Raw genomic sequence first — 25321 nt, 5'->3', positions numbered from 1 at the left:
GACTCATTACATGCTTGGGCCCCTGGACAGAGGCGGGCCCCAGTGCAACGCACTGCTTGCCCTGCCGGTAGTTCCGCCTCTGATTGTTATCACTCTGTTACATTTTTTTCATCCAAATCCATCCAGTGGCAGGCCCAGAACAGGCTTCCCGGGTCAAAGTTCTGGCCAGCGTACACCAACAGGAGGTCCAACTGGGACCCCAACCCCATAGTATGTCTTCTAGGATCCAATGTTACCACTCTGTGATGTTTTCTTCCAAATCTATACAGTGGAAAGCCCAGAACAGGCTCCCTGGGTCACAGTTTTGCCTGGCACATTCCGATGTGAGGCTCGACCGACACCAACCTCCTAGTATGTCTTCTGGAATACAGTGTTTCCACTCTGTGAAGTTTTCTTCCAAATCTTTCCAGTGGAAGGCCTAGAACAGCCTCCCCAGGTTAAAGTTCTGGCCAGCGTATATCAACTGGAGATCCAGCTAGGACCCTAACCTGCTAATATGTCTTCTGGGATCCAATGTTACCACTTTGTGAAGTTTTCTTCCAAATCCATCCAATGGAAGGCATCCTGGGTCAAAGTTGTGACTGTCGCATTCCTCTGTGAGGTCTGACTGTCCCCAAACCCCTAGTATGTCTTCTGGGATCCAATGTTACCACTATGTGAAGTTTTTTTCCAAATGTATGCAGTGGAAGGCCCAGAACAGGCTTCCTGGGTGAAAGGTCCGTCCGGGTCCCTAGCCCCCATAAAACCTGGCCCGGATTCAACTAGACCACCTCACATTGGTTTCACCCCAATCAGTGAAGGGTATGTTTAATCATTTTGGCCCAGATCCATCAAGCCATGTAGGAGCCTATAAAGAACAAACATACGTACGTACGTACGTACGTACATACATATATATACACGCACAATATATAGATTTGAAAGGTGTATTTATTTACATATTATAAATTATAATTTGTTTTGTTAATAAGTTAAACTGTCATGTAAGTTTAATGCAACTGGCTGAGATACATCTTAAATCTTTCTGAGGTACTACTGGGGACACAGGTAGAGAAACTCTGCTTTACAAAATATAGGGGCAGATGTATTAAGTAAGCAAAGAGAAGTGATAAAGAAGTGATAAAGCAGTGATACTGTAAGTGGAAGGTGATAATGTACTAGCCAATCAGCTCCTAACTGTCAATTTACATATTGGAGCTGACTGGTTGAGGTATTATCACCTTGCACTTATAAATGCTTTATCACTTCTCCAGGCTTAATACATCTATCCCATATGGAGATGTCTTGCTATAATGAAAAAAATGATAAAACAGTTTTGTACCTCACTTTACATGTTTCAGTATACAAGTATTAATAATATGGAGCCTCCATTGATTACCGATAGTGCCGTAGACATTTTAGCGCTGTGTGCAAGAAACAGCATCAGCGCCCCCCCTATATACAAATAGGGGGCATGGTTTAATGGGTAAGGGGCGTGGCCACAGAGCTCCCTTTTACAAATTATGGCAGGCATAGCTCCCTTTTATACATTACGGCAGGCAGAGCCCCTTTTTACACATTACCGCAGACAGAGCTCACTTTTATACATTACGGCAGGTAGAGCCCCCTTTTTTTTAAGACAATAAAAAGGCAGAGTCCCCTGTTTTACACATTATGGCAGGTAGTCCCCTTTTTCACATTACGGCAGGCAGTCCCCATTTAAAAATAAAACCCATTATGGCAGGTAGTCCCCCTATTTACACATTATGGCAGGCAGTCCCCTTTTAAAAAAAAAAAAAAATACACTATGGCAGGCAGTCCCCCTATTTACACATTATGGCAGGCAGTCCCCGTTTAAAAACAAAAAACAAAACAAAAAAAAAACATTAAGGCAGGCAATCCACCTATTTACACATAATGGCAGGCAGTCCCCATTTAAAAAAAAAATCAGCAGGCAGTCCCCTTGTTTACACATTATGGCAGGAAATCCCCATTTTATTTTATTTTTACACATTATGGAAGGCAGTCCTCCTTTTATGGGAGGGAGGGAGAGATACTCACCTGTGACCTGCGATCCGGCATCCATCTGCTGTGGTTATTCGGCAGGCTTGGTATCAAGGCAGGCTGCAGAGACCCGGGAGCTGGCTGCAGCGCTCCCTCGTCCCCTGTAGAGGCGGCAGGAGGCAGGCGGCGGCGGGACTCTGAGCCGGGCACTCAGAGATGCTTCGGAGGCGATGGCTCCAGTGGAAGTCGGGAGACAGGCTGTGCTGCAGAAGTACGTGGGAGAGAGAATGCGGCGCGCAAAGTCCTTCATAGGTGGCGGTTCGGTGAGTGGCGGAAGACAGGTGGCAGCGCTGGACTCTATAGTAGTGAGTACAGTGGCTGGGACCGTGCCAGGGGTAGTGGGGGGGGGGGAGGTTGGGTGCTGCCGATGGTGCGCCTTCAGTGCTTGTGTGCTGTGGGCAAGGCACCATCGGCACACACCTAGTTACGGCACTGGTTACCGATATTCCACCATATTCAATATAAAATACTTTTACTTACATACAAGACTATTAGCCAAACTGCACCAACATACATCTCTTCGCTCATCTCAAAACAACTCCCTGCTCGACCTCTCCGCTCTGCACCAGATCTGCGTCTCTCATCCACATGAGTTACTTGCTGGCAATCAAAATTACAGGACTTTTTCCAGGCTGCACCCACTCTGTGGAATATCCTCCCATGCACAATAAGACTCATTTCTAGTCTCCAAACCTTCAAGCGTTCCCTGAAAATTCACCTCGTCAGACAAGCTTATCAAATTCTAGACCCACTCACATAACCTTCAATGCCACCCTATCTAATTACATCCCCTCTGTACAGTCCGCACATAACCTCACATATTTAGTTTTTCTTCACTTTCACACCCTTAGCCAACATTGCTGAGTGATCATATCATACAGCCTATTACGAACCTTTGCAATCGGGTGGACAAATATGCAATAGATAACACCTATTCGTGTGTATCAATGCGTATTTTTCTATAGATTGTAAACTTGTGAGCAGGGCCCTCCTACCTCTTTGTCTGTTATTACCCAGTTTTGTTCTATTACTGTTCCAATTGTAAAGTGCAACGGAATATGCTGCGCTATATAGAAACTGTTAATAATAATAATAATAATAATAATATCAAATACACCACATTATCAATCTAACATGCCATTAGCACTGACTATTCCATCCAGTACACAATGGACTGCTTTAGATTTTCAAATACTCTTTTCATACATAAACCCCAGCCTTTACCAGGTTCAGAACCGAGGCACTGAGCCAGGATAATGCCAGAGTTTCAGTACTTACCTCCTTTCACACCTGGGTGATGGACTATCCCACGTGTCGTCACAACTCACAACAGACCTGGGTCTTCCAGTGACCCGGGTCTTCCATCTCACAGTGGACACTTGGAGATGATGTCATCTCCAAGTGCTACTGTCCCTGCCAATCAACTACTTTTAGGCATGACTTGAGTCATTGTGGCCTGGGTTGCACCCTTCACACTACAGGTGATAAGGGTCGGTCTAGTGAAAAATCCTGGTACCAAGCAGGGCCATAGACACAGGAGATCTGACCCGGATGGGGTCTGGATACATATAGCTGAGACCTGGGTCGAATGGCAAAAACCTGGGTTGAAAGGCAATGTGTGAAAGGGATATTACTTAGTAGCTTCAAACCTTTGATGAACAAAGTAAAAAGTTTTATACAGTAGCTGTCAGGTGTTTTCATTCATAACAGTGGTGTAGCAATCCTGTGGCCCATGGATTTGGAGAAAAGTTGTGACAGCAGTGTGCTAAGTTGGTTCAGGTCTGGTTCTCTCTCTGTGACTGACAAAGTATAAGCAAAGACTTTTTAGTAATTGAAGATTTGAAATCAGGAGCAATGATCCATACAATTTGTAACTAGAGAATCTCCAAGTGGCACTGATATTTAAAAATAAGATTTTACTTACCGGTAAATCTATTTCTCGTAGTCCGTAGTGGATGCTGGGGACTCCGTAAGGACCATGGGGAATAGACGGGCTCCGCAGGAGACAGGGCACTTTAAGAAAGAATTTGGATACTGGTGTGCTCTGGCTCCTCCCTCTATGTCCCTCCTCCAGACCTCAGTTAAAGAAACTGTGCCCGGAAGAGCTGACAGTACAAGGAAAGGATTTTGGAATCCAGGGCAAGACTCATACCAGCCACACCAATCACACCGTATAACTTGTGATAAACTTACCCAGTTAACAGTATGAACAACAATAGAGCATCAGATCAACCCTGATGCAACTATAACATAACCCTTATGTAAGCAATAACTACATACAAGCATTGCAGAAAAAGTCCGCACTTGGGACGGGCGCCCAGCATCCACTACGGACTACGAGAAATAGATTTACCGGTAAGTAAAATCTTATTTTCTCTAACGTCCTAGTGGATGCTGGGGACTCCGTAAGGACCATGGGGATTATACCAAAGCTCCCAAACGGGCGGGAGAGTGCGGATGACTCTGCAGCACCGAATGAGCAAACACAAGGTCCTCCTCAGCCAGGGTATCAAACTTGTAGAACTTTGCAAAAGTGTTTGAACCCGACCAAGTAGCTGCTCGGCAAAGCTGTAATGCCGAGACCCCTCGGGCAGCCGCCCAAGAAGAGCCCACCTTCCTCGTGGAATGGGCTTTTACTGATTTTGGCAGCGGCAATCCCGCCGCAGAATGAGCCTGCTGAATCGTGTTACAGATCCAGCGAGCAATAGTTTGCTTTGAAGCAGGAGCACCCAGCTTGTTGGGTGCATACAGGATAAACAGTGACTCAGTTTTCCTGACTCTAGCCGTTCTGGCCACATAAACCTTCAAAGCCCTAACTACATCTAGTAACTTGGAATCCTCCAAGTCACGAGTAGCCACAGGCACCACAATAGGTTGGTTCAAATGAAAAGATGACACCACTTTTGGCAGAAATTGCGGACGGGTCCGCAATTCCGCCCTGCCCATATAGAAAACCAGATAGGGGCTTTTATGTGACAAAGCCGCTAATTCTGACATATGCCTAGCTGAAGCCAAGGCTAATAGCATGACCACCTTCCACGTGAGAAATTTTAACTCCACGGTTTTAAGTGGCTCAAACCAGTGTGACTTCAGGAAACTCAACACCACGTTAAGATCCCAAGGTGCCACTGGAGGCACAAAAGGGGGCTGAGTATGCAGCACTCCCTTTACAAACGTCTGAACTTCAGGAAGAGAAGCCAGTTCTTTTTGAAAGAAAATGGATAGGGCCGAAATCTGGACCTTAATGGAACCCAATTTTAGGCCCAAAGTCACTCCCGACTGTAGGAAGTGAAGGAAACGGGCCAGCTGGAATTCCTCCGTAGGGGCATTCCTGGTCTCACACCAAGCAACATATTTTCGCCATATACGGTGATAATGTTTAGCCGTCACGTCCTTCCTAGCCTTTATCAGCGTAGGAATAACCTCATCTGGAATGCCTTTTTTTGCTAGGATCCGGCGTTCAACCGCCATGCCGTCAAACGCAGACACGGTAAGTCTTGGAACAGACAGGGCCCCTGTTGCAACAAGTCCTGTCTTAGAGGCAGAGGCCATGGGTCCTCTGTGAGCATTTCTTGCAGCTCTGGATACCAAGTCCTTCTTGGTCAATCCGGAACAATGAGTATTGTTCTCACTCCTCTTCTTCTTATGATTCTCAGCACCTTGGGTATGAGAGGAAGAGGAGGAAATACATAGACTGACTGGAACACCCACGGTGTCACTAGAGCGTCTACAGCTATCGCCTGAGGGTCTCTTGACCTGGCGCAATACCTCTGTAGCTTTTTGTTGAGGCGGGATGCCATCATGTCTACTTGTGGCAGATCCCACCGACTTGCAATCTGCGTGAAGACTTCTTGATGAAGTCCCCACTCTCCCCGGTGGAGGTCGTGCCTGCTGAGGAAGTCTGCTTCCCAGTTGTCCACTCCCGGAATGAACACTGCTGACAGTGCACTTACGTGATTCTCCGCCCAGCAAAGAATTCTGGTGGCTTCTGCCATCGCCACCCTGCTCCTTGTGCCGCCTTGGCGGTTTACATGAGCCACTGCGGTGATGTTGTCTGACTGAATCAGCACCAGTCGGTCGTGAAGCAGGGTCTCCGCTTGACGTAGGGCGTTGTATATTGCCCTTAGTTCCAGGATGTTGATGTGAAGACAAGTCTCCTGACTTGACCACAGACCTTGGAAATTTCTTCCCTGTGTGACTGCTCCCCACCCTCGGAGGCTTGCATCCGTGGTCACCAGGACCCAGTCCTGAATGCTGAATCTGCGGCCCTCGAGAAGGTGAGCACTCTGCAGCCACCACAGGAGAGACACCCTGGCCCTGGGGGATAGGGTGATCATCAGCCGATGCATCTGTAGATGTGATCCGGACCACTTGTCCAACAGATCCCATTGAAAGGTCCTCGCATGGAACCTGCCGAAGGGAATAGCCTCGTATGATGCCACCATCTTTCCCAGGACTCGCGTGCAGTGATGCACTGACACCTGTTTTGGTTTTAATAGGTCTCTGACCAGTGTCATGAGCTCCTGAGCCTTTTCCATCGGGAGATAAACCCTCTTCTGGTCTGTGTCCAGAATCATGCCCAGTAAGGGCAGACAAGTCGTAGGAATCAACTGCGACTTTGGAATATTTAGAATCCAGCCGTGCTGTTGTAACACTTCCCGAGAGCGTGCTACGCTGATCAGCAACTGCTCTCTGGACCTCGCCTTTATGAGGATATCGTCCAAGTATGGGATAATTGTGACCCCTTGCTTTCGCAGGAGCACCATCATTTCCGCCATTACCTTGGTAAATATTCTCGGTGCCGTGGAGAGACCAAACGGCAACGTCTGGAATTGGTAATGACAATCCTGTACCACAAATCTGAGGTACGCCTGATGAGGTGGATAAATGGGGACATGAAGGTAAGCATCCTTTATGTCCAGAGACACCATAAAATCCCCCCCTTCCAGGCTTGCGATGACCGTCTGAGCGATTCCATCTTGAACTTGAACCTTTTCAGGTATATGTTCAGGGATTTTAAATTCATTATGGGTCTGACCGAACCGTCCGGTTTCGGTACCACAAACATGGTCGAATAGTAACCCCTTCCCTGTTGAAGGAGGGGAACCTTTACCACCACCTGCTGAAGATACAATTTGTGAATTGCAGCTAACACTATTTCCCTCTCTAAGGGGGAAGCTGGCAGGGCCGATTTGAGGTAACGGTGAGGGGGCATCTCTTCGAATTCCAGCTTGTATCCCTGAGACACAATCTCTATAGCCCAGGGATCCACCTGGGAGTGAACCCACTTGTGGCTGAAATTTCGGAGAAGCGCCCCCACCGGGCCTAGCTCCGCCTGTGGAGCCCCAGCGTCATGCGATGGATTTAGTGGAAGCCGGGGAGGACTTCAGTTCCTGGGAACTAGCTCTATTGTGCAGCTTCTTTCCTCTACCCCTGCCTCTGGCAAGAAAGGACGCACCTCAGACTTTCTTGCCTTTTTGTGATCGAAAGGACTGCATTTGGTAATACGGTGCTTTCTTAGGTTGTGAGGGAACATATGGCAAAAAAATTGACTTTCCAGCCGTAGCTGTGGAGACCAGGTCCGAGAGACCGTCCCTAAACAATTCCTCACCCTTGTAAGGTAAAACCTCCATGTGCCTTTTTGAGTCGGCATCGCCTGTCCATTGCCGAGTCCACAGGACCCTTCTGGCAGAAATCGACATTGCATTTATTCTAGAGCCCAGTAGGCTAATGTCTCTTTGAGCATCTCTCATATATAGGACAGCGTCTTTTATATGCCCCAGGGTCAGTACTATAGTATCCTTGTCCAAGGTATCAAGTTCCTCAGATAAGGTATCTGTCCATGCTGCTACAGCACTACACATCCAGGCCGACGCAATCGCCGGCCTTAGTAGGGTACCTGAATGTGTATAAATGGACTTCAGGATACCCTCCTGCTTTCTATCCGCAGCATCTTTTAGGGTGGCCGTATCCTGTGACGGTAAGGCTACCCTCTTGGATAAGCGTGTTAAAGCTTTGTCTACCCTCGGGGAGGATTCCCAGCGTAACCTGTCCGTTGGCGGGAAAGGATACGCTATAAGCATCCGTTTGGAAATCTGCAGTTTTCTATCTGGAGATTCCCAAGCCTTTTCACATAACTCATTTAACTCATGTGAAGGGGGAAAGGTCACCTCTTGCCTTTTTTCCCCATACATATAAACCCTCTTGTCAGGGACTGGGGTTTCCTCTGTGATGTGCAACACATCTTTCATTGCTATAATCATGTAACGGATGGCTTTAGCCATTTTAGGCTGTAACTTTGCATCATTGCCATTTACACTGGAGTCAGAATCCGTGTCGACATCTGTGTCAACAATTTGGGATAGTGGGCGCTTCTGAGACCCTGACGGCCTCTGCGACATAGGATCAGGCATGGGCTTTATCCAAACTTTTATGCAAGGAAGTAACATTATCATTTAAAACCTTCCACATATCCATCCAATCGGGTGCCGGCGCCGTCGGCGGTGACCCCACATTCATTTGTTCCCGCTCTGTTTCCACATAGCCTTCCTCGTCAAACATGCCGACACAAGCGTACCGACACACCACACACACAGGGGATGCTCTATTTGAAGACAGTTCCCCCACAAGGCCTTTTGGAGAGACAGAGAGAGAGAGTATGCCAGCACACACCCCAGCGCTATATGTCCCAGGAGTCACACAGTAACTTAGTGTTAACCCTGTAGCTGCTGTATATACTGTTTTTGCGCCAAATTTTTGTGCCCCCCCTCTCTTTTTACCCTCTTCTACCGTGATTCTGCAGGGGAGAGCCTGGGGAGCTTCCTCTCAGCGGAGCTGTGGAGAGAAAATGTCGCTGGTGAGTGCTGAGGAAGAAGCCCCGCCCCCTCAGCGGCGGCTTCTGTCCCGCGTTTCTGTGTAAAAATATGGCGGGGGCCCATGCATATATACAGTGCCCAACTGTGTATATGCCCACTTTTGCCAAGAGGACTCTAATTGCTGCCCAGGGCGCCCCCCCCTGCGCCCTGCACCCTACAGTGACCGGAGTATGTGGGTTTAATGTGGGAGCAATGGCGCACAGCTGCAGTGTTGTGCGCTACCTCATATGAAGACTGGAGTCTTCTGCCGCCGATTTCGAAGTCTTCTTGCTTCTGTCACCGGCTTCTGTCTTCCGGCTCTGCGAGGGGGACGGCGGCGCGGCTCCGGGATCGGACGACCAAGGGTGCGATCCTGTGTACGATCCCTCTGGAGCTAATGGTGTCCAGTAGCCTAAGAAGCAGGACCTATCTTCAGTGAGTAGGGCTGCTTCTCTCCCCTCAGTCCCACGTAGCAGAGAGTCTGTTGCCAGCAGATCTCTCTGAAAATAAAAAAAACCTAACAAAATACTTTCTTTTTAGCAAGCTCAGGAGAGCTCACTAAGTAGCACCCAGCTCGTCCGGGCACAGATTCAAACTGAGGTCTGGAGGAGGGACATAGAGGGAGGAGCCAGAGCACACCAGTATCCAAATTCTTTCTTAAAGTGCCCTGTCTCCTGCGGAGCCCATCTATTCCCCATGGTCCTTACGGAGTCCCCAGCATCCACTAGGACGTTAGAGAAAATGTCTTGGAGGTTCCACCTGAGATTTTTCTCTAGGGCCCATGGCCTAACTATTGACTATGAACTGGTTTTACAGTGCCACAAAACGCATTGATTCCAGTCATACAAATTTAACCAGTAATAATCCTGACACAGAGCGCTGCAACGTCATTCTTAGTGTGCCAAAGTTGTTGCAATCAAGTGAATATTGATCTGTGGAACACATATTTGAATGCTGGCACTATAGAAAATGTCAAACAGTGATATTTCCTGTTAGAAACAGGATTTCAGCTCAGACGGCACTATGGGGGTTATTCAGAGATAGACGCAGATCTTGATTCCATAGCAAGGTTTGCGTCCATCTACTCCCATGCTGGGGGCCGCCCAGGACAGGGCAAGGCTGCCCAGCATGTGTGTGGTGCTGCTCCATGATGCGAACGCATCGATTTGAGGTCAACACCTGCCTGCGCAGCCTGTCTGCGCTGGCAGGTGGTCCGGCACCATTTTTGTTCTTAGAGTGGCTGCGTGTGACATCACACAGTCGCCCTGAAAACCACACCCACAAAATGCAGCATCGATGCCCCCCTGTCAATCACCTTGCAGACGTATCCTTCCAGCGGCTGCATCCATTTCTGAATAAGGCCCTATATCTTTCTCCTGCTTTTAAGAGGGAAAGAGTAAATAAGTTTTCACTTTTGGAAAAAAACTGTCTTTAAATCTGGCATACATGCATTTAGATAGTTATACAGTAATATCAGGGCTACCAAGAGATGGGGCCGTAGTAAAGTGGTGGGGGTGGGGGTGGGGGGTTTGGCCATGAGTTGCAACGCAGCCCTACTGTGTGCTCTGTATTAGATAGTGCTGCATTCAGACAGCAGATCTGCATTAAATGGAATGTAGTCATGTGACCGGCAGTCAGGAGACGGCTACATCCCGACAGTCAGCATGCTGACTAGCAGGGACCATTCCACGACACCCATAGAGTGGGAATAGAACCTGCATTCGCCATTGATCCCGCAGTGTTGTGATCACAGCGTGGCGATCGTAGTGAGCTGGCAAGGGACTTTGTTGCACCCTCCCTGAAAACACTTGGGAACGCCTGCGTTTTTCCTGACACTCCCAGAAAACAACCAGTTACCACCCACAAACGTCTTCTTCCTGTCAAACACCTTGCGGATGCCTAGCGATCTAAATTTTTGCATCATTCTGTCGCTGTATGGGCTTACGCCTGCGCATTCGATAATCGGCTGGTGTGCGATTTCGCCCAACAGCGATTAGGTCTGAATTAGGCCTTATATATTGTGTAAACAATACATTTGGAAACAGACGTATTTACACTTAGATCCAAGTCCTTCACTGAATTTTGCCCGCTACAGTCCAGTTATGCCTCCTAGTGGATATGAGATTGAATTGCATCACATGTACTTCCATACGCTTGTGGAATTCCCAGCTCTACCACAATAATACTTTACTTTTAGAGCTTATTGATGCTGTTCAGTGAAATAGTCTATGTTTCATATAGGCATGTCACACCATACATCTACCCTTTATGGATGTGCAGTCAGAAAATTGTCTGTCTCCACATATGCTTCACAGTAACAGGATTAGAGCAATCGGTTTAAAATCAAAGGATCTCCAGTGATATTTGCCATAGCAGCTACAAGCGGGGGGGAATAAGCCTGCACTTTGTGATACAAAAGAATCAATCAGGCTTTGTAAATGTGCAATAGGTGGGCTGCGGATCGTGTTTAGGCTTTCAGCCCACAATCCATTGTCCTGTGTTGCCACCTGTAACTGGATATTATTGTGAGTCTCCTGTTCTCTCTCAAATGTTAGCCACATCATAAATATGTTACATGTTATTGCTAAATTGGTAGCAGAGACATTGCACAATAAAAAGTACTGGATTAAACACAAATGTGTATTTTACCCTGACGATGAAGCGATCTGTCTGTAGAGGGCATCCTGAGCCTGCGACACACTCTGCTCAGTACATAGGGTCTAATTCTGGGGGTCATTCCGAGTTGTTCGCTCGCTAGCTGCTTTTAGCAGCTTTGCACACGCTAAGTCGCCGCCTACTGGGAGTGAATCTTAGCATATTAAATTTGCGAACGAAAGATTAGCAGAATTGCGAATAGACACTTCTTAGCAGTTTCTGAGTAGCTCCAGACTTACTCGGCATCTGCGATCAGTTCAGTGCTTGTTGTTCCTGGTTTGATGTCACAAACACACCCAGCGTTCGCCCAGACACTCCTCCGTTTCTCCAGCCACTCCCGCGTTTTTTCCAGAAACGGTTGCGTTTTTTCACACACTCCCATAAAACGTCCAGTTTCCGCCCAGAAACACCCACTTCCTGTCAATCACATTACGATCACCAGAACGAAGAAAAAACCTCGTAATGCCGTGAGTAAAATTCCTAACTGCATAGCAAATTTACTTGGCGCAGTCGCACTGCGGACATTGCGCATGCGCATTAGCGACTAATCGCTCCGTTGCGACAAAAAAATAACGAGCGAACAACTCGGAATGACCCCCTCTGATCTGATCACTCGCTAGCGTTTTTTGCAGTCCTGCAATCAAGTCAGAACTGCGTATGTGTATGCACCGCAATGCGCAGGCGCGTCGCACGGGTACAACGCAGTTTGTTGCTCTGCGATGGGTTTGTGCGAAGAATCAATTATCACAGGCAATAGCAAGGTGATTGACAGGAAGAAGGCGTTGGTGGGTGGCACTGGCAACTGACCGTTTTCTGGGAGTGGTTGGAAAAACGCAGGCGTGTCCAAGCGTTTGCAGGGCGGGTGTCTGACGTCAATTCTGGTCCCGGACAGGCTGAAGTGATCACAGCGGCTGAGTAAGTCCTGGGCCACTCTAAAACTGCACAAAATCTTTTTGTGCCGCTTGGCTGCACATGTGATCGCAAACTTGCACAGCTAAAATACACTCCCCGGTGGGCGGCGACTATGTGAACGCAGGAATGCAAAAAACAGCTAGCGAGCGATCAGGTCTGAATTAGGCCCATAGTGCACTGACACACAGAGCCATTTTATATATAGGGCTAGATGTATCATCGCTTGGAAAGTGATAAAACGGAGAGTGAAAAAGTACCAGCCAATCAGGTCCTACCTGCCATGTGACAGTCTGTGTTTGAAAAATGGCAGTTAGGAGCTGATTGGCTGGTACTTTTTAACTCTCCATTTTATCAATTCCAAGCGATGATGCATCTGGCCCATAGTCATTTCCCAGAAGTGGCTGATTGTGAGTAGCAGTTGCCTGCGGTCAATTGGCGACTTGGCGTATCTATAATGGGTGCAGGGTGTGCGGTGCACACAGGACCCTTGGTCCAGGGGGCCCGCACCGCACACCCTGCACCCATACAATTATACTTACCCCTCCTGCTGGTTAGTGCACTCCTCCTTTCTTAGGGGGAGATGTACTAAGCAGTGATAAAAGTGGAGAAGTGAGGTAGTGGAGAAGTTGCCCATGGCAGCCAATCAGCATTGAAGTAACACTTATAATTTGCATACTATAAAATTATACTGAGCAGCTGATTGGTTGTCATGGGTAACTTCTCCACTGGCTTACTTCTCCACTTTTATCACTGCTTAGTACATTTCCCCCTAAGTATGTCTGACCTTATCAGACTTGCAGTAGCAGGGAGGCTAGCAACGCCAAGGAAACTGTGACAGCATTGCAGTCCTTGGCAATGGACACTTCTCCACTGGCCCAATTCATCACTTTTTTCACTGCTTAGTACATCTCCCCCTTAGTGCAACCAATGTGTGTGGTACAATGGCACAATGGCATACCTACCAACCTGCCTTCTTTTCACATTATAATAAAATGCTAAAACCACAGTAACCAATCAGAAATTAGCTTATGGGGGAATTCATATAGCCAAGGTAATTTACCATGGGCTAATTGATCCCTCATGCCGGAAGCACTTACCAGGGATTTTTCTTTTACGCATCTGAAGAGAAGCGGAAAAACCCAGATATCTAGCGGGATAATAGGTGTTGAAACCCTGTGAATGCAAAAATACATGAACCTTTCACAGATTCTGAGTATTAATCAGAATCAGAATCAGAATCAGCTTTATTGGCCAGGTATACTTACGTATACTAGGAATTTGTCTTCGGTTTGCTATACAACAGCCAAGTAGGTAACAGGTAAGCAGGTGTGTGTGTGTGTGTGTGTGTGTGTGTGTGTGGGGGGGGGCAAGTAAAGTTACACAGATAGGTATACCGTAGGGACACAAGTAAGTTACATGTACGTCTAGTCAGTCAATGTTCAGGAGTTCAGCAGGCGGACAGCTTGGGGAAAGAAACTTTTGAGGCTTCTGGTGGATCTGGCGGGGACAGCCCTGTAACGCCTGCCTGAAGGAAGCAAGTTAAACATGCTGTGGCCGGGGTGTAGCTGGTCTTTTACTATCTTCATTGCCCGCTTTTTAGCTCTGGACAAGTACAGGTCCTGGACTGAGGGAAGGTCGGCCCCGATGATCTTCTCTGCGGTTCTGACCACCTTTTGGAGCCTGCATATGTCCCTCGCGCTGGCGGAGCTGTACCATGACCATTTACCTCTGTTAATGCCAGTTAAGATGTTAATTTAATGAGCGTTAAACAGGGTCTTGGGTGAAAAAGGGAGTGCAACTGAATAGGCATGGGCGTTAAAGTCTGACGCTACCTCCCTTTTTCACTCCCGTTATCTTAACGTGGGCAATTCAATTCTGCCCTATATCTTACAAATGCAAATAAGACTATAAAAGGAAATGTCTGGTTGGCTGCTATAGTATGAACACAGTGATCTCTTCATTGGTTGTCCACTAAAGTACTGTACCTTTCCATTAAACCAATTTCAAAGTAGCTTATGGACGCTTTTACATAATAACTATTTCCAGATACAGTATGTGTGATAGGTTAAAATATCTGACATATATTTCAATGCATTCCGACTTTACATAAAAAAATAGGCCCATCATTATGACAGCAGGATGATGAACATACTGTCCACACAGTCACTCATGAATCATAAGTGTGTGTGTGTGTGTGTGTGTGTGTTTGAAGATCCTCACAAATCCGCTAATCTGTGTTCAACTGAGCGGTGCTTCACTCCATGGATGTAGATCCAAATATAGGTGCTTGAAAAGAGGGCACTTACCACATTCAATATGTAGGCTTTAGAAGATAATTTTAATCGGCAAGACGGCATAGTACTATGCTTTCTTGCCGATTAAAATGATCTTCTAAAGCCTACAGTATGATTATGGTGAATCCCCTCTTTTGAAGCACCTATATATATATAAATATATATATATTATATATATGTGTACATATATATATATATTATATATATATATATATATACAAACAAATATAGAAAACCACAGCACTCGCCACCCCAGAAGCGGAGTGCAGTGTCTGTACTCACCACTCATAGGGTGGGGTGCATGCAGCCCATGGCCACCTACCCAAATACATACAAATAGAAAATTCAGCACTCACCATAGCAAGCTCACTTGTCCTCACAACATCAATAAATAAATGATGGGGGTTTAGTTAGTGAATTGGACAATGCACGGAAGCCTGCAAACCGCTCGCCAAGGTACCCCATCTTCATGCAGATCCTACTTGCTATGGTGAGTGCCAAATTTTCTATTTGTGTATATATATATATATATATATATATATAATCTTATACCCCTTTTCTGCTTAAAAGCCAGGTCAAACCTAGGTAATTGAACACGTTTCAAGCCATGTCATGTCACAGCGCCTCGAAACCCCTTTAACACCACAGACTGGACCTGGATTAGTGGCAGGTCTCCCCTCTGCCGGTGTTCGGACATGATATCATATCCAACCGCCAGTGAGCTGGCTCTCTGAAGGCTTTTAATGGGACCAGTGTAGGATGACACTGCAGTCATACCCAAATCTGACCCTGGTAGCTACCCAGGACAGATTCCCGAGTCACTGGACCTAAGATGTGTTTCAGTGACCCTTTCCACTGAGTCGCAACCTGGGTAGACCGGGCAATAACCCAGGTTATTGCGACAGTGGAAAAGAGGTATTAAGGAGACATTGGGGCTGATAGTGTAACAAGTGTACACACCCACATGTCATTATCCACACCCACACAGTACTGGTCACACCCACATGACACTAGCCACACCCACACAGCACTGGTCTCACACACACATGGCACTAGCCACACCCACACAGCACTGGTCACAACTCCTCTGTTTCTAACAATAGGCCCTTGATCATTTTCAGCCCAACGCCCCTTTTGTGGCCCTTAATCCGGCCCTGCTTTCAGGAGACTTAAATACTTTGGAAACTACTGAGGCGCCAGTGGCGGATTTAGCAGGGGGGCGATTAGGGTGAACGCCCCCCCTACAAATACCGGCACTGGAATGGATGGCCGGGTCCTGCCGCGATGATCATCAGCGCAGGGCCGGCCTGGCGCATATGCGTGGTATGCAGCCGCGTTGTGCTCTAGACTCAGGAGGGCTCAGTGAGTGATGTCACGCACTCTCTGCAGCGGCTACACAGGCTGCTCTCCACACTGGGACCCCATTACAGGGCAGTTTAACATGTGACCTGGAGCCACTGCTTCTGGCACGGGCCCTGGCAGACTGTGAGCACATTGGACAGCTGCCGGGTGCCAGAGCTCCTGCACATTCACCTATATCTCCTCTCCTGCACCATCAGTCACTGTGGTTTGCTGGGAGAGGAGCCAAATGAGAATAAGGCAGAGTGAAGGCACGGCCATTTAAATTAGGTAGAGATTGCAGGTGCCGACATCGCAGTGGGGTAATCACAACTGTTCACCTCCGGAACAGAGCTGAATAGCTTACCCCTGCTGCTGGACGAAAGAAGATAAGAGAGTATCATTTCTTTCATCCAGCAGCAGGGGTAAGCTGCAGTCTCTACCTCAGTCACAGATGTGACTGGAGGCAGGGGAGCAACTAAGCCGCGCTGCGGTAGGTACTATGCAGGCAATGCTGCAGGGGGCGGGGCGGTATCGGTCTCTGCAGGCACTACTGGCATTAGGCAACCAAAGTGGCTGGCAGGTCACTGGGGGGCCTGCAGCAGAACTGTGGTGATAGGGGCACATTGGGCCACCGGGCGGGAGATCAGGGCACTTCCCATCAGCAGCTGCTGTCACACAGATTCTATGTCTGTATTGGGGCCTGGCCTGAGTACAACTTCTCCCTGAGCATCAATGACTCTGATCTTCCTGCCTGGTGGCTGGCCCCTCCCCCGAGACCAGCAGCCACTGTACAATATTCAGCCGCGGATCGTCCCGTTGGACTTCCTCCCTCCCCAGCTGCCAGCTCCCTCCCAGGGTGAGTACATTCTAGTTTTCATTCTAACTCTAAAAATACACAGTTTATCAAATAAAGGTCTCAGTCAGATGTGGTTCCCCCCTTTTCCCTCTCCACCCTTCCCTCTCTTTCTCCCCCCTCTTGCTATCTCCTCCCCTGCTTTCCCTCTGCACCATTCCTCGTCTCTTTCTTTCTTTCCCTCTCTGACCCACCTTTCCCTCCACCCTTACCTCTCTTCATCCCACCCTCTCTCTCTCTTTCTCCCTGTCCCTATGTCCCTGCTATCACTATCCCTGAATTTTGTCTCATTCCATGTGGCATAATGTGAACTTTGGCTCATACTGTGTGCTATGATGTGAATTTCGGCTCATACTGTGTGCTATAATGTGAATTTCAGCTCATTCTATGTGCTTTAATGTGAATTTTGGCTCATACTGTGTGCTATAATGTGAATTTCAGCTCATACCATGTGCTATAATGTGAATATCGACTCATTCTGTGTGCTATAATGTGAATTTCAGCTCATTCTGTGTGCTATAATGTGAATTTCGGCTCATACTGTGTGCTATAATGTGAATTTTGGCTCATTCTGTGTGCTATAATGTGAATTTCAGCTCATACTATATGCTATAATGTGACTTTCGGCTCATACTGTGTGCTATAATGTGAATTTTGGCTCATTCTCTGTGTTGTAATTTGAATTTCGGCTCATACTGTGTGCTATAATGTGAATTTCGGCTCATTCTGCGTGCTATAATGTGAATTTCGGCTCATTCTGCATGCTATAATGTGAATTTTGGCTCATAGAGTGTGCTGTCATGTGAATTTCGGCTCATACCGTGTGCTATAACGTATACCATTGTTGTCCTATTACTGATGCCATCACAGGATCTATTAAAATAAATTAGTATTCATATAAAGCATTTTTTCCTGCTAAAATAAATGTATTTCTCTTTTTTCTCTCTGAAAGTGGACTGATAGCCCAAAACTGGGCTGCATGATTGTGCATGTGTGATCTACAAATGTGCAGATGCATGCAGGAATGGCGATTCGCCAGTCTCTATCACCAGTGCGCAGGGTTCTCTTCACTAACTGGCAACATTTTATTAGTAATGGCAACAATAGTAAATTTTAGAAGCGAATGGGAGGGGCATTACTAAGTGGGAGGAGCTATGATTAGGGGGGAGGAGTCATAATTCTCAAACCGCCCCCCCCTAAAAGTTAAGTCTAGATCCGCCACTGTGCGGCGCAGACAGATATGACATGTAGTCACAGTAGATATCTGCCTTTTACTACCACATAAGACCTTAGTTCCAAACTGTAGATATTACACCATTCAAAATGAACATGTATTTTGACTCAAACTGGTAACATTATTTATCCAGTTAAACCACTTAAATGAGCCATATTTATTTAAAAGAGACCACGCGCTGACACCAATACCAAAACTGTACATTCCATTGAAGATATTTTAAATAAAGGCAATTTGTCAACTTTTTAAAAAAAATCAGTAAGATAGAGGAAAGTGGAGGATCCATAATAAAGGTGTGTAAAATGACTTACCATGCCCACACATGTAGATAAGGCCACGGAGGAATTCTCATAGTTCCTGATAAATCCCTGATAAAAACACGGCTCGACACTCTGATCCACATCTGCTAGGAATCCATCTTTACCAAGAACTTGTACGGCAAACTGCCTGGAGAGCAGGGAAGAGGGCTGGAGCTCCAAGTGTAGTTCCTGTCCAAATGCTGAAAATCTGTAGTGTAAGGAAAACTTTGAACCTCGCGTTGATCTCTTCTTCCTACTGTTGTGCACAATATCGTGTGAGATATAAGCTCCACTGGAGTCAACTACCACCGGCGTAACAAAGACATATTCTGGAGGGGGAGAGAATAGGATGACAGGATGTAAAGTAAAAACACATTTGTATTTTTAATACTCTTTAGCCTGAGTATCATGTGTTTATTGTATAAACTGATGGCTGTGCTACAAACTTCAGCAAAACAGTTAAGTGTGGCCTCTTACTTACTCTGGTGGGTCAGTGTAGGGGAGATGTATTAAGAGGTTAGTTATCTCTACTTATCACAGTAATACTGTAGGTCATTGTGCAGCAATGTATTAACCATTCATTTTCCAGAGTGAAAAAAGAAAAGTACAGTGTACATAGTATATGTCCCTTCTCATTGGTGGAAAACACACACACACACACACACACACACACACACACACACACACACACACACGGAAAGTGAGAGTGCTAGCTGCTTAGGCTGGATAGCAACTTGTCTATTGCTGTCACATATGAAGCGCTGAGAAGATCTTAGTTTAGCAAAACGCCATCCTCAGATGATGTTATGTTTATCTGAGATAGCAGTTCGTTTCCATAGCTGGCTACAGTGACAGACAAATGGTACCAAATATTTGGCACCGCTGGTGAAATCTCTGACTGCATCTCTGACTACATTTTGAGTAGCATTAAAAAACCCTTTATCCGCAAAAAATAAGGAAAACACTTTAAGCAGACAATTGACAGCTATTGTCTCGAAGACTACAAGACAACCACTCAGCAGGAAGGAGGAAAAAAACTGAAGTTTTCTTTTCCACCATATGAATCAAGTAATCCCGCGATACAACAAAAACAGTTCACGTGATTCTGATGTCAGTGTCGCTTTAAATACACATTTCACAACTAAATGGAAACAATAGAGGTCAACGAGGGATTCAATCATTATTCTTTGGGACTTGCATAAAAAGAGGATTAGTCAAACTTTGCCTTAAGAGAGAGAGATGACAATAGGGTTCTTTAGAAACAACATTTGTCACCATCAGGGGGCTCTGCTGATTACCCATTCAGCACACTAAGAGTCAGCAAATAAATGATTTAAGACACAGTTTAAAAGGTTTACTCTGTTCATGCTCTGCCTGTCAAATATATTAGCCACACTCATAATAATCCTGTGTAACAGACATCAAGCACACTGATTGATCTGTTGCTCTACTGACTGTGTTATTCATTCAATCAACCGCAACCGAACAAATTTGTAAATACAATACATTTCCCAGCATCTCTTTGGCTTTCTTTGGTACCACAACCAAACAAAACCTGCACATTCAACATAATTCCCAAAATCCATTTGGTTTCCTTTGATTGGTCCATTTTAGCTTAGAAGGTCATGCTAGTTGCTCTATAAGAGCGCTAGGCAAGGCCACCTGACACAGTTCAGGGGGGCCACACTGGACGGCCTTCTTACCTTCAGAGGGGCCGCACATTACTCTTAATCTCAGTAACAGATTAATTTAATACATTTAATCAAAGAACAATACAACTATCTGTAATAACATATCAGTAGGCCTCTTAAACAAGCATTATAAGTTATAATGAACAATGATGACAACAAAGTAGGAAGGTGCGGGAGGCTGCTAGTGAAGTCACGGGGGTGCGTACGTGTCCTCAGGGCCACCTGTTGACCCTCACTGCTATATACAGTCTGACACTCACTCACCTGTGCCCATCTGTATTGTGATTTAATTGATTAATACACATGAAACTGTCAAACGTCTAAATCCTATCTATTTTAAATCTACTGACATGTTTATGGCTTCCCATATCATTTTATTAGTAACGAAATGTATTATACCATAATGATGTACCTTGATTTATATTATGTGAAGAGTTCCTGGAGCATTGCTGTCGGGAAGGCCTATCTATACAAATGAGCACGGACATCTGTACATAAATCCTCAGAACTGAGCAGATGGCATAGTTCTTAAACATTATTATTATTATTATTATTATTATTTTCCTTTATTTATATGGCACCACAAGGGTTACACAGTACCTAACAAAGAACCTGATTCAGCTTCAGTTGCAGTTTTGCTAAATTAGCAAAACTGCAACTGGTTAGAATGACATGCTGGGGGCCGAACAAGCACCGGGCAAGGCAGTCCAGAATGCTAATGGTGGACAGCGATGTGATCCCAATTGCAATTGCGTCGCTGATTAAGAGAAGCCCACCTGCCTGAGCAGCCTGGCCCGCCTCTTCCTCGTCGCACCGGCAACGTATGATGTGACATGGCTGCCCAGTATCCGCCCCCATTTCCACCCCTAGAACACCATGTTGCTGCCCCTGCAATGCAGCGTTACCGCCCCTGACCACACTGTCAATCAGGCAGAGGCGTTCGCATCAATGCAATGCGATCGCATTGACTGGACGGCGCATGTGATCATCAGGACCTGCGCGTGTGCACAATGCCTACAGAAAACATAATGCAATCGCATCACATTAGCGGGGGCCATGTTGAATAAGGCCCAAAGTACATAAACAGATGAGCAAAACAAAACAATGCTGGACAAGTACATGGTATATAAACATTGCTGCATCAGCGAACATGACACTGAAATAAGCATCAGAATAGCAGAAACCGAGGGTTAGGACCCATTGTAGGTAGTGTGGAGTAGAAGATAGTCGAAGTAAGAGCAGGAAAAGCACATGAGGGGAGAGGGCCCCTCGTGAGAGCTTACATTCTAAACATGAATATTATAGTATTATATGATCAATATTCAAATGCACTGCATCAACAGTATACAGAGAACATAGAGTTGGTCAAGTTTAGTGGCAGAAAGTCTACAGATAAAACCTGGTACTCTCTTTGGTAAAATAGGGACATTAGTCTAATATGCAAATAGTGTTATTGGTAACTGATGATGTTACCAGTGGATAGAGCTTAGGCAGTGACTCCAAAACTACATGGGTGGTCATATGTGACAGGATCATACATCCGTGCCCAGGCTGAGCAACTGAATCACTTCTAACTTCACTAGGGCCTGATCATACGAGCAGAAGACAACTGTACAACAACTTTGATTTTGTGGCCACTTGGGCGATTTGCCTGATGTCATCAATGACAGCATAGCCCATAGAGTTAGGCTTAGGGGTCTATATAGTCAGCACTAACTAACAATCTGTATTGCTGCTCCTCTTGGAGCCTCAGCAAAAACTCAATGCTGCCAGTGAAGGGTCCCAATAAAATGCGCATGTGCAACCTTGGTTCAAGCAAAACCTTTTTGGAGTTCTAGGTACCATTACAGTCACCCAGCAAAGCTTTGCCCTTTATTATTTTCCTTAAGCCTACACCTATTTAAGATCAGTGGGGAGTGGGGACAGAGGTAAGCAGCGATAAATAGATACAAATCTCTGATTTCCCTGATGTTAACCTTTTGATAAATTCGATACGCCCTTTCTCTGAATAAAAACATCTAAGAAAGGGCTGTTCTCAGTTTCCTATACGCCCCTTAGTCAGTTGCACTTGCAACACATGGCTGCCCTAGGCATTCAGTGAATAAACCCTGTATAAAGTGTTAAGTATATGCCTAGCTGTCCTAATATAGCCCTGCTGCGGAAACCTCTGCCTGACACATGGTAGCTGCTAACCCCTGTATAATCTGCAGGGTGATAACTGGCTGTTCATTGTCTTAACAACCATTCAGTCAGCAGCAAGAACAGCTGTGGTGGAAACGCCACACTGGGGTCACATGTGGCTTCTAGATATGTAGCATCTTTAGCAGTAAGTATGTGACTATGTAATAATTTCTGAGCAGTACATCAAGGCTCTGGCCAATGCAGGAATGAATAGCAGAGGTTCCCAGACTGGGTCTGCAGGAAGCAACATCTGCTGGAGAAGGGAATTCCTTAGCAACACTGAAAGGCAATGCACATAGTATGCACTAGACCTGTCATTAATTCATTATATCACAGAGAGAGCAGAGTTTTACAGCCCCACCGTGAGGCCTAGTCATTAAACTTGACAGTAAATTAATCCTGTCAGCACAAGGAAGGTATGAAAAGCCCTGAAAGGGTTACACGAGAAAACATGTTTCCTTCACTGTATTACCCAAAGCACAACTTTTTTTTTTTTTCATTCTCTCTCTGTGCATTCTACAGTAGCCATACTTTTAGCTCTTTTTGAATAAACCTTTAGGGTTACTAACATGTGGACAATATAAACATAAAGCAATAATAGTGACAGCTACAACATAACACTGCAAAAAAAAAAAAAAACAACAACAACAACAACACAGTATATAGCATGCTACAAAAAACCAAACAGTCCAGCAGTTAAGCAAAATAAAACTCTTTAACTGGTTAAAAGACAAAATGTTACTTTTATATGTTGTTATTGATATATTAATTATTGCGGTTGTTGCACGTGTTATTTTTGGACTTTATACAAGGTAGTTTGTATAAAAATAAAATAATACCAATACAGAGTAACAAGGCAACATGTATGAATAGAAAGGGATCAAAAAACATTTGTACATAACTGAAAACTATTTAATAGCAAATATTTTGAAAGTTTAAAAAAAAAACATTTGTTAACAGACAAATTGCTTGTTACTTTAATGTAACTTTATGATGTATTTTTACACATGCAGCATGTAATAGTGATTTACCAGGGGGAAAAAATATAATGCAATGATTATCATTGTAATTAAATTTTTAACTTACAGACACTAAGAGTTATGTTTAAAAAAAAATATAAGATGTCCAGAATACAAACCATGATTTATTCCTCCGAATCCACTGTCACTGGCTAAAGAGGCTGCAAATGACACACAGCAAAAGCAGTAGAGCTGCAGTGTCTGGAAGACAAGAACAGATCATGTAAGTGACAGATGGGAGAAAGTTCTATGTAAGTGTTAGGTGCACAGAAAGTGAACCTGCCTTGTCTAGGCTTCCAATCCACAAGAGTGTCAGGAACGGCATAGAAGTGCATTTCAGGAGGGTGACAGGTAATGTCCACAGGATGAGTACAAAATAATCCATCTTCTGCAAAACATGCAAGCCTGTATCCACTCCAAGAGGCATGCACAGTAATAGACTGGATATTCTCATCATCTTGAAGCAGATGGCATGTTTGTAGTCAATGCATGGAAGGTGCCTGTGCTTGCTGATATCCTCAGGTACTGCCAGAGTACACTTAGTGCAGGAAGAGTCAATGCACTGATCATTTTAGGATGACCCCAGACTCAGCTTCATGCAGTAGCATTCCCAATAATACAATACACTCAGCCCAGCATAGGATTTCTCCTCTGTCCCCTCCCATGTTCACGCCTCCCTGTGTCACTCAAGTGCATTCCATGAAAATTTGAATATAGGTTCAGTGTGTGATATGAGAATGTTCTCCTCACTATGGATGAATATAGCAAATATCAACTCTGATGTTAACTATCACACTGCCAGCAAAGCTGGGAAAATTGCAGACCCTGTGGAAGGAAGATTTATTAGCACAAGAGATAGGATCCAATAGGTGATGGCGAAAACAGAATTAGAAAGAGTGGAATCCTAGTACACAGTAGTACTATAAGTGACTTAGGGGGACATTTACTAAGCAGTGATAAGAGCGAAGAAGTGAGCCAGTAGAGAAGTGGCCCCATCAACCAATCAGCAGCTCTGTATCATTTTATAGTATGTAAATTATAGATGTTACTTCAGTGCTGATTGGTTACCATGGAAAACTTCTCCACTGGCTCACTTCTCTGCTCTTATCACTGCTTAGTAAATGTCCTCCAAAGCTTACTATAATCAGGGTAACAGTTTAAAATGTGAGGTTGTGTGTTACTGCTACTAATTATCTATGGTTGCTGTTGCACGCGTTAGTGGTTTATGTCATTGGAAACATGGAGGGTGATTCAGACCTGATCGCTGGGCTGCTAACTTTGCTGTCCTGCGTTCAGATGGTCGCCGCCTCCAGTCGGAGTGTAAATTCGCCGTGCAAGTGTGCGATCGCTTGTGTACGCCGAGCTGCAAAAATCCACTGTGTGCGCAGCCCAGGACTTACTCCTGCAGTGCGATCCAGACAGGCTGATCAGGGCCGGAGTTCACATCAGGCACCCGCCCTAAAAACGCTTGGACATGCCTACATTTTTCTGGACACTCCCAATTAACAGTCAGTTACCACCCACAAACAGCCTCCTCCTGTCAATCACCTTGAGAACGCCCGTGTGATCGGATATTTTGCACCATACCGTCTCTGACCGGTGATGCCCTTTGTTGCTGTCTGACACGCATGTGCATTGTGGTGCATGCGCAGTTAGAACCTGATCGCCCGCTGTGCGAAAATGCACACCAACGATCAGGTATAAATCAGGCCCTTGGTGCCAAAAAAAAAATGCAAATGCTCAAACAGATTGCTTAGGTTAGGCAAATGCTTACAATTAATTATTATTATTATTACTTATGTGGATAATTGGATATGTCACAATTATCCAGAGCTAGAATTAAAAATAAGTGCTAATTTAATTCCAAAGAGAAACCACTATTGAGGAATCTATTGATTTATTCTATCCTCATGGACAGCAATGAGATAATCATTGCATAAGTGTT

At 45.5% G+C, this 25321-nt stretch overlaps 1 protein-coding gene across 1 annotated transcript in view; it reads right to left on the bottom strand.

Annotated features, from left to right (window-relative positions):
• ADAMTS18 (ADAM metallopeptidase with thrombospondin type 1 motif 18) overlaps positions 1-23833 on the bottom strand; it is a 168920-nt gene extending 145087 nt beyond the window's left edge. The window contains exons 1-3 of the mRNA XM_063945394.1: positions 23660-23833; positions 23496-23577; positions 18498-18814 (exon numbers count right to left, since the gene is read on the bottom strand). Of these exons, the coding sequence (XP_063801464.1) occupies positions 18498-18814; positions 23496-23577; positions 23660-23833 (573 nt within the window). The remainder of the gene's footprint in view (positions 1-18497; positions 18815-23495; positions 23578-23659) is intronic.
• Positions 23834-25321: the final 1488 nt, after the last annotated feature.

This window comes from Pseudophryne corroboree, chromosome 11 (genome assembly GCF_028390025.1).
Source record: "Pseudophryne corroboree isolate aPseCor3 chromosome 11, aPseCor3.hap2, whole genome shotgun sequence".
Taxonomy (NCBI): Eukaryota; Metazoa; Chordata; class Amphibia; order Anura; family Myobatrachidae; genus Pseudophryne; species Pseudophryne corroboree.
This window is presented reverse-complemented; position numbering and strand designations above follow the sequence as displayed.